The sequence below is a fragment of the Coccinella septempunctata genome, chromosome 3, assembly GCF_907165205.1.
Source record: "Coccinella septempunctata chromosome 3, icCocSept1.1, whole genome shotgun sequence".
In the NCBI taxonomy this organism is placed as follows: domain Eukaryota; kingdom Metazoa; phylum Arthropoda; class Insecta; order Coleoptera; family Coccinellidae; genus Coccinella; species Coccinella septempunctata.
This window is the reverse complement of record NC_058191.1, coordinates 35,691,755-35,702,269: the sequence shown is the minus strand read 5'-3', so window position 1 is coordinate 35,702,269 and position 10,515 is coordinate 35,691,755. Positions and strand designations below refer to the sequence as shown.

Here is a 10,515-nt window from a genome sequence, read left to right as displayed (position 1 = left end):
CGGCAAAATCAACAGGAATTAATTGTTAAACTAACCGAAAAGACGCTACACACTCTTTTAAGTTAACATGATACAATAACTTTTCCTCATTAATATCAATGGCCACATTTCGTTCACACTGGCAGAATGCTTGTACCATGAGAGGCATGCAGCATTGCAATATGAAATACTGATTATTCTTCATCTGAAGAGAATCCTGTTGTCATGCTTTGCTAATTTTTATGTTTACCTCGACAATTTTTCGCATCGTTATCAATTCTGTAAGTTCTGAATGATTTTGCTTCAAAAAAGCTTGATTTGGTTTGTTTCAATCATTGAGATGCCGCTTAAGAACCATTCATCTTGTGAAGATGTGCTTTTCATTCCAATCTTTTTGCCTGAAACAAATTAATTACTTCAATTTGAAACTTGCAAAAAATCTCTGTATGCAAAAACTTCTACCGTTAAGCTATGAAAGATAATTCCTATCTTTTAAGCCAACGTTCTTCGCAGATGTTCCTTTATAACCTCATCTATCCCATTGATACATCTCCTTACCGCATCATTCTCTCCCAGAGTTCGCTGATGGCATACAAAGACCGTGAAACCGTGTACGATAAGGTTATAACATTCTCCTCTTCATGTCAATAATGTACGTCACCTTGTGACCCAGCGAACCGTAAGACAGAAAACCGCACAGCTTAAAAAAAAGTTCCACCGAAAGAGAAACATATCAATTAAGAACGCATCGCTAAATGCGAAACCCCATGGCGAAAGCCTAACAAAAGACCCACACACAAGGGAGAAACATCTCCATTTCAAAGATGCCCAGGTATTACAAGGCTCATATAATAACGCGTGCTCTTATGTAAGATAAAGGAAACACGAAAAAGGTTAAAGTAACGAATATTTCACCATTTTCTATTTTATTGTTGTCGCCGTCACCAACAGTGTCGGCAGGTCTCAGTGTAATGGGGGTCTTATTTGAGCCGTTTTTAAGCTGAATTGTCTCCCTTGGGCTATCCATGGTTCTGAGACGCCGCATTGAAAGAAATTTTGTCAGAGACCTCGGGGATATCAACATTTACCATTCGGACGGAGTTTATCTGTACGTGTTGATGTCGGTCTCTTTATTCTCGGTATCTTTTTGCGGTTCGATAAATGTGTATCACTGTATTATAGGGCACTTTGGCTGTATTTAGACCTATTGTGGGCTTCCGACACAACGCCTTCAAGGTGTCCACTGTGTGATTGGACAACTTGGAAAATTGTGGCAAGTTGAAAGTTTCAAACAAAGATCTCATCGAAAGATACTTTTTTCGTAGAGTTGTCGTTGAAGAATTATTTGAAATGAAAATAACAATTAGAAAAATGAACATGTAATTGATATACAACTTTGTTTCGTGTTTCATTGCTTACTACTTTTCATTGCGAAAAAAGGATCGTTTGGATAACACTTCAAAATCATCAATTACCCCTAAAATGTATTTCATTAACCTGAAAATGCGTAAAAATCTGAATTCATTTTCAACGTTTCCCTATAATGAAAAAATTATAAGATAAACTACTACCCTTTCCTTACATCTCCACAAGTCTCATCCAATGAAGTTACTTTAACAGTAATAATTCACTGTGATTATTGTTTTTGTTATATTTTCAGTATGATATAGAGATGTGCGTTTTGTACATTAAAATGTTGTCCATAATAAACCGTATCTTCATGATCATAACAATATCGTTGATGCAGAGACATACGTATATACATATTTTTATTAGTACAAGTATGACAAATTTCATTGAAATATCTAAAGTGGTATTGTAGATATTAATAATAATTGATTTATTTTTGAAAACCTTACCACCCTACATCTCGAAAGATAAGACGTTTAGGACATATGTTATATGAAGTTTTTTTCTTAAAATGGGCCCAAAATCGTCTCCCAGTTTTCTCATTATGACCATTACGTACCATAAAATTCACAAAAATTCAAAGAATCTTGAAACTAAGTTGGACGCTATCTAATGAATATTTGAACGTTTTGTAAAATAAAAGAATTCTTCATATTTCCTCGTATAATGCGTCGTTTTTGGGTAATTTGATGTTCAAAGACTTAAAAGTATCTATGAAATTTGAAAAATTGGGTACTTTGGTTGAATGCAACTCTGTTTGAAAGATATATGTCGTGTCATAGATTTAGCTTATTATTCTGAAGGGCATTTTGTTTCTTCAGAGGAGGCATAGGTCATTATGAAAACTTAAAACGGCTATATCTTTTCAACAGGGAAAAAAGGGTATAAAAAAAAGTGTTTCCTTCGACCTCAAGAATCTACTGTTAAAATATTTGTACGAGTCAAATTCTCACCCTCTATATTATTAGACGACAACAAATTCAAATGTTCATTTCATAATTCAAGTTCTCAACGCTGTCAATATTTATCTATCGACAGATATACAGGGTGAATTCAATGACCTCGACAATTCAATCCCTGCAATAGAAAGAGTTGATCAGAAATCGCTAATTTTTTTCTGTATACTGTTCGATTCAAAAGATATTCAATGAAATCTGAATTTTTTTCCCCCAATCTACAAGGCTTGGAGAAAAAAGTACTCGGACGAAAAAATAACATAGTAGACATGAATTTTGTCGAAGAACAACCCTACATTTCCATTCCAAACAAGTTAGCAATATGGAACATTCGAACATTTCATCAACAAAGATTAAGGTGATTGATCATTTGAAAGCTCTGTGAAATGAACGAGCAAGAACAATTTGTTCTGTTTTTCTTCTCTCAAAAAAGACGATTTTTGTTCATTTTCAGTTTCTCTAGCAGTAAATCTGATCTCCCACTATTTTCCGCCTCAGAAAATTTTCCAAAACAATCAAAATTTTCCATGGTTAATTCCCAAGACGAGTATCCATAGGATATACACAGTGGTAGGTATATCAAATTTAAATTCTTCGACGCACATATTATAGATGTCTATTTCAAATCCAGAGGTAGCCTGTCTATAATTGGTCATGAAATGGATGACGCAAATCATTGAAAATTTCCAAATCTTTACAGGGTGTCCTTGCTATGAAAATATCTTATAAGTATCCATTTCAAATCCTAGAATATCCTGACCACAGTTTTTTACACGAATTGAATAATAAATTATTAGAATATTTCGAATAAATATAGAGTGATCTTTCGCGTTACTGTAATTAGTACATGCTTGCTTCAACTAGTTTTGTCTAAATGTTCGTGGTTACAAATCCAAATATATCGCGGAGTATTCGGTCCATAGACAACCCGCATAAATTGCCCCCAAGAAATACGAATGCCCCCACCGGGGGGGCACATTACGGCGGCAGAAAATAAGAGCGACGTTGCCACGTAATCACTTTACGAAACAATTTGTGTGTCCGGTGATGCGCGATTATTGTTTCGAGATTCGATTAATATTTGTTCGGGTGCTGTGTGGCCCGCTCGCAGCATGTTGTCCCTGTGTAATTGCGACTTTGTCGATGATTGAAAGGGGGTGGATAATTTCATAAGTAAGAGGATTCGGATGGGACTTGAGATAATTCGATTCCGTTATGATTTCATAACAATAATGATCTAGCTATGAGTGGCAATAGAGAGATACATCATCGTCTCGAATGTGACTGGGTTATTTCGAAATAGAGTTAGACGACGGGGTTTTTATGGGGTGACAGAGCAATAGGGGGGAGAAGTGATTTTGTCTTTATGCAAATCGGTCTCCGGCTAAAATTGATAACAGTAACATTTCTTTGAGGAAGTTGTTGTCTTTGATAAACGGTGCGAATCATACATTATACATAGTTCTTTGTGTAAAATTCCATCAACAAAGCCTACCTGGATATCCAATGGATCTGTCTCTTATTCATCTAGTGCAAATCGTTTGAAAAAATAGTAGGTACCACATTTTATTAGAAACAAATTATTTATAGTATTGTTCGACATCAGTACAACAAAATAATGAATACCTATAACCTCCAGTTATTGGAGTATCGAGCCATCATCAAGTACCTGTATTAAAAAAGGGTTAAGAGGTAAGAAGATTTACGAAGATATGCTTAATACCCTTGGTGATCAATGCCCTTCGTATGCCACCGTGAAAAATTGGACTTCAAGCTTCAAAAGAGCTGAATTTTCCATTGAAGATGATGACCGATTGGGAAGACCAGTTTCTGTGTCAATTTGCACATGGCAAAAATTGCTGCAAAATGGATCTCCGAATGTTTGAATGTTGACCAAAAGCGTGCAAGGGTAGAAGCATCGCGTTCGATCTGTGCTCGATTTGAAAACGATGTAGACTTCTTAAACCGAATTGTTACTATGGATGAGACTTGGGTACATTTCTAAGATCTAGAAACAAAGCAACAATCGATGGAATGGCGACACTCTCGTTCTCCAAGACCTAAGAAGCTTCGTGTCCAAAAATCTGCTGGAAAAGTTCTTGCTTCAGTTTTCTGGGATTGCCATGGAGTAATCATGATTGATTTTTTGGATAAGGGTAGAACAATAACCGGAGATTACCATTCGACATTACTGAACACTCTACGGGAAAAAATTCAAGGGAAAAGACGCGGAAAGCTATCCAAAAGTGTTTTGTTTTTTGCAGGACAACGCCCCTGCACACAAATCTCATGTACCATGCAAAAAATTCGTAACTATTTGTACGAGTCAAAAATTCACCCGGTAGTTCAAATAGATTTTCGCTACCGAATTGATGATCAGAAAACGCGAAAAAAGGATGCCGTCCTTGGGTTCTTTTCATTATTTTATTTACGAAAACTTCAGGACATCCATAAAACGGGAAAAATACCCTAGGAAATTAAGAGAGAGAATCAATTTCTACTGATTTATGTTCCTACGTTCGAGGGTAATAAATCTTGGGCTTGTTCTTCAGTTCCTAGACTTCCATTTTGATATAGGATCCGAGCATTCCTAATACGATCCCCAAACCCGGTAGTTTAGTGATGACTTTTGAAATTAATGTTCTCGTACTATTGGACGGATGACCGGTTTACCAGCAATTCGTAATGAATTTGATTGGTTATTGGAAAACAATATATTGAAAAATAGTAGGAACAGTATGAATTTTCTGAGATAGCTGGACTCAAAGAGCTTCTAAATCCCATCCCAGCTTCTGTTATTACTTCATAAAAGAATATGTTACGAACTTTTTTCTGTGGGGTAAGAATGTTATTTGGCCTTTGATCCGTTGTATATGTGTGAAGGTAAAACTTCACCACCTGAAGATGCTATTAGTGTGAAAAACGTGTCGTGGTTTAAAACCTCATTTTATGAATATCGTACAATCTGTTTTGAGTTCAATTATGGATTTTCATCATATATCGTCCACATCAATCCAATATTACATTATAAATAAATGAATAACTTATACCTAATTCAAGTTTTTTTAAGTTTTTCACTAAGAGTAATTCCATCCTTAGGATTTCATTTCTCAATGTACCAGTTTCCTTACGTTCATTCAAGTAACAAGAGTTCGAAATCAGGACTTTAGGTACTTGATCTAGACTGTCTCTAGCAACGTTTCAGAGAAGGTTGAATATTTTTATAATAAACAGGATTTTCACCACTATATTGAGTATATCTTATAAGGAACACGAGTAACATGTTACAAATTGAAGAATTACGACTGTCCAAAAATATGCTTTTGATAAAACCATTCCATGAAATATGGACTGATATCAAAGCCAAGATTTCCAGAGTTGATCACATGTTTGCTTAGAGCCCTATTCATTGTGCTCAACATGAATGACAACTACATAACAAGTTTTCCTAGATAAGTACTTTTTCTTCCAGGATATTTTCACCCTAGCCTTGCATTCAATTTCATTATTGAACTTTTGATGCTTCGTAAGTTAATGATGTTGTTCGATAGACTGACTTCGAAAATATGGAGATATAGCAAGTCATCTACATATATTCTTTAGCTTAGGCATGTTTTCATGTTACATCACCCAGCTTGTTCATGAAACAATGAAAATAGGAAAAGGGAATATATAGGAGAAAATGTATTAACTCTCAGCGAATATTTTATTTGATGGTTACATCTATATGATTATGTGAACAATCAACAATATAAATAAAATTTGATTTCGAATATATGATCACCTCTTGAAAAAATACAAATATTGACGAGTATGGAATGATGTGTTAAATTTCCTAAGAATCACTTAGGTTAGGATATGATGAACTATATAATTGAATGAATAGATGAAGGTCCTTGTGACTAGATAATCTTTGATCATTTAAAGCTTTTATAATAATATATTTATATAATAATATGCATATATAATATGTTCGATTATTTACATTGAATGCCGTTATACAATTCAATAGCATCAAAATATATAAATGTATACTGATACAAAAGTGAAAGGAGAACTACATATTCAAAAGGATAAATACATCTACTGACAAAATTGCAATTATTATAATAAAATTGTATTGGTGTATATTTGATTTAAACGAAAATATTGCTTATGAATGTACGTAATATAAAATTTCAATTGAGCATCAATTAGCGCTGGCATATCAGACAGATAAAAATTTTAACAATCGGAAAATAAATTCGAATTGAAAAATGACATTTTTTCACATAGACCAATAACTACAATTTTCAATTTTAACAGTTATAATTACTTGAATTCATAGAGCATTATTATAGAATTTGGCGAATAGTTATTTCATTCAATATTTCATTTACTGTCGTAATTGTTAAGACGTAACACTGATTGAAAAGCGCTCGTGAATTAATTTTTCATGAGTATTTGGTTTTCGAAAATGTTACTCAGTTTTCCTTTTCTGGTTTACGTTTTTACCTTGAACGATTTTTTAAAATTTGGAAAAATCAAATACTAGATCTCCGCAACTTTTGGCAGTGAATCTTAATGTATCAGGGCCTGCCTGATATTTTTAAATAGTCATAATTTCAATAACATACCACTTCAACTGTCAGTGGTCAATCCGTAAAGATATCGTGTGAGAATATATTTTTAAATGCCTTCTTTTTTATTTAACAGAACAACAAAAGTACTAACGCAGTCCGCGACACGTCAAACTATGGAGCATTCCAAAAAACTAAAGAAGATACACCCTTTCAATGGCTTCATCAATTTGGTTGTGTTTTGTTTTTAATGTGTTGATCGTTTTTGAACATTTTAGAGGCCAAATTCTGTATCCTGCAAGTACTGGGTAAAACCGCCTATAGCCTTCTCGCTCTCATAGAATGTCAGCTCTCAATTTCTTTCTTGTAATTTTTCTTGTTTCCAAGGTAAAAATTGCTTTTCAGGTGCTGTATCTAAAACACCATTTTTTGTCAAGAAATAGCCCCTTAAATTATTTCGCAACTATTCATTTATACAATGTAGAGGGTGTCCCAAAATTAATGCAACAAAATCAGGTCACAGATTCTTGAGCTAAAGTTAGGAGACTGTTTGATTTTTGCCAGTAGGCCCCTAAAAATTGTCTTTTCTTTTTATCTCAGAATCAGATCATACAAATATTACTGGATTTTTTGGAACCACTAAAAATCAATCGCATATTTGTGTTCCTTCACACTTCACAAACTTTATTGGGAAATTTCTGAGAAAAATCTATAAATGTGATTGATCGTATTTCGAGATTCGTATGGAATTGTACTTATTAATCACAGGAGACTGACGTTGTCGATAAAGAAATAAATTCATTTTTTTCATTGACCACAAAAAAAGACATTTCACGTACTAATTTCCGAACGAAAAGTCGGCTATTTTTGAAGGAGGATTACTTTTCGTCCTGATTCACTTTTCGTACTGATTTGCTTTTCGTCCGGCTCTTCGTCACTAAGCAATACATTAGATCCTGAGGCGTCTGAATCAATTTTGTGAATAAAGAACTTGATGAAAACGTAAGTACCTGTGACAAAAACTATCATTTGATGACGTCAAATAAATTTTTTTCGAAATCGGCTAGATTATAACAGTGAATTAGGTACGTGGTCTGAATGTTAGTGTTCAGTATAATCAAGAATGGATGGTGATATGTACCGAGGCAAAAACTGTCTGTATTGTCTCGCCTGCTTGCTATCCTCAGCTGCGGCAGACTCGACTGTAATAGACAGTTTTTCGTCCGCATCAGATACTTTTCATCCGTAAACTTTTCGTTCGCTCTGTTTGTTGCTTAGAAACAAATACAACAGAGGCCATTTTACAATTTCGAGAGCCAGGAATTGATGAAAACATAAGTGCCTGTGACAATATCTGTCATTTGTTATTGTCAAATTAATTATTCACGAAATCTGCTAGATTTCAAGAGTGAATTAAGAACGTTTTTTGAATATTAGTGTTCATTATAATTAAGAATGGATGATAGCGATATGGATATAAAAAACGCTCCTCCAGTACCTGTTTACTTGCATGAAGGTGAACTGTAATACACAGTTTTTCGTTCTTAGTACAGAAATAACTATTTCGACCGTTATCATAATGATCTGCCCACAAATAAAGTCACGTTTATTAACAAGATTCTGAGATGAGAATACTTTTTTTAGGGGGCGAAGTTCAGGGGACTGTGAAAGGGACCCCTGGCTCTCTCAAGAATCTTTGACCCAAAATTAGGTCCTTTCGTTTGCATAAAAAGTGTAGCACTTCTCTACACTCGATTTAATTTAGACCAGTGTAGAGGAAGTGTAGTTTATCTACACATAGTCAAAAGGAGATGTAGATAAACTATACCTCCTCTACACTGGTGTAAATTCAATCAGTAAAAGAATACTAAAATTGAGTGTAGAAAAGTGCTACAATTTTTATGCGAACGAAAGGACCTTTTGTTACTTAATTTCGGGATATACTGAATATTGAGCCGATTGAGTGTATAATCGGGAATTTACGGATGCGGAGAGAGCTGAAAAACATTGTTGCGTCTGTTTTTTTTTTTAAATTGGTCAAGTGAGATCGGATAGACTACGACTGTACCATCATTAACAACATTCCTTCCAACTGAAGACTAACAAAAACCTATTCATCGTTGCCCTTCTGCAACGTGCCCACGTCCGACAGGACGCCATCCGCAGCGATTGATAACGTCAGCGGTTTCATCCTCAAAGGATGGCCGTTCATCCTGAGGTCGCTACTCCTGACGCTGGAGGCGGTCGACTCCTTGAAATCACGGCCCTGTGAAGACGTCGAAGTGGGACTCGCCGTCGATTTGTGGACGTCAGTTGCGGTCGTGCGATTCCCTTTGGTCTTACACGTGACCTGTTCCCGCAGAGCCATTTGGTAGGCCAGCTCGAAAGCCTGGCCGAGGGTCAGGATGATGTCGATGGCTTGGTCCTGGAAAGGACCTCATGCGTTGTCAGGGGTTGGGGTTGAATTAAGGGTCCGATTCGTCGGACAGAGATAAAGCGGGAAGGTGGGCCTTTGTCTTGGAGGAGTAATTGGGATACAGGGGACGCAGTGATTAGACAGGTCTGGAGAATATACGGTGTTGCAATAGGGAATACTCCTTCTGACGAAAATTATGTATTTTTTATAGAATATCTTTGAAACGTCACATTTTGAAATAACCATTTCAACCGTTTCCCAAAAAAAATCATTTTAAGCACTTAAAAATGAAAAATAAAAATGGGTATTTAAAATTTAAAGCGTTTCATTTCGATTGCACAAGCTGACAACATCGACTGGAATATGCCTTGATAATAAAGAACAACAAATACATTATCTTGATGAGATAGACGAAGATGGCTGTCTATGAAGTCTGCGACGAACAAGGAAGTTCGTAAAATTTTATGGGATTTTTATGGCCGGTTGCAGTTAAGGTTCGACAGTAAGTACGCGCCTGTAAATCAACAGCTGTTATTTTATGAACAAGCTGATCGGACATTGTTTCTTCTCTAGTAGGCGCTGTTGCCAAATCGTAAACTCGAAACCAAGCGATTTAAATTTTAAAACCTCATATTAGAAGAATGATTTTGAATAGTTGAATTTGAAAAAATCATGAATAAAACTCATAATTATTCAGTTTAAACTTGCATATACAGTTGAGGAGAATTCCCCATTGTGGAAAAAATCAACCAGAACGTTTCTTCACTATCACGAATAAAGGGGGATGTGGTTTTTATCATGATCCCCACACCGAAATATTACCTGATTCTAAATTATCGTCAAAAGAATATATACAGGGTGAATTTTTAACTCACGTACAAATATTTTAACGGTAGATTCTTGAGGTCAAAATAAGCACTTTTTTCTATACCATTTTTTCCGATTCGGCCCTGATGAAAAAATATAGCCATTTTAAGTTTTTATAATGGGTTGTGCCACCCCTGGAAGAACAAAATTACCTTCGGAATAACAAGCTGAATCCTGAATCTGAGCCTACACATCTGTGGATCTTTTAAACAGGGTTGTGTTCAACCAATTTTTCCGATTTCACAGATACTTTTTAATTTTTGAACATCAAATTACTCAAAAACGGCGCATTATACGAGAAAATATGAATAATACTTTTATTTTACAA

General features: G+C 35.2%; 1 protein-coding gene across 3 annotated transcripts in view; it reads right to left on the bottom strand.

Annotated features, from left to right (window-relative positions):
- Nucleotides 1–8,838: 8,838 nt before the first annotated feature.
- Nucleotides 8,839–10,515, bottom strand: part of LOC123309086 (ankyrin repeat and SAM domain-containing protein 1A-like) — a 32,104-nt gene continuing 30,427 nt past the window's right edge. For 2 of the 3 annotated variants that reach the window (XM_044891967.1, XM_044891968.1), the window contains exon 17: nt 8,840–9,329. In XM_044891967.1, the coding sequence (XP_044747902.1) occupies nt 9,015–9,329 (315 nt within the window). In that variant the 3' untranslated portion in view covers nt 8,840–9,014. Of the gene's footprint in view, nt 9,330–10,515 lie in introns of all 3 variants that reach the window. The other variant, XM_044891969.1, reaches the window with a different exon arrangement.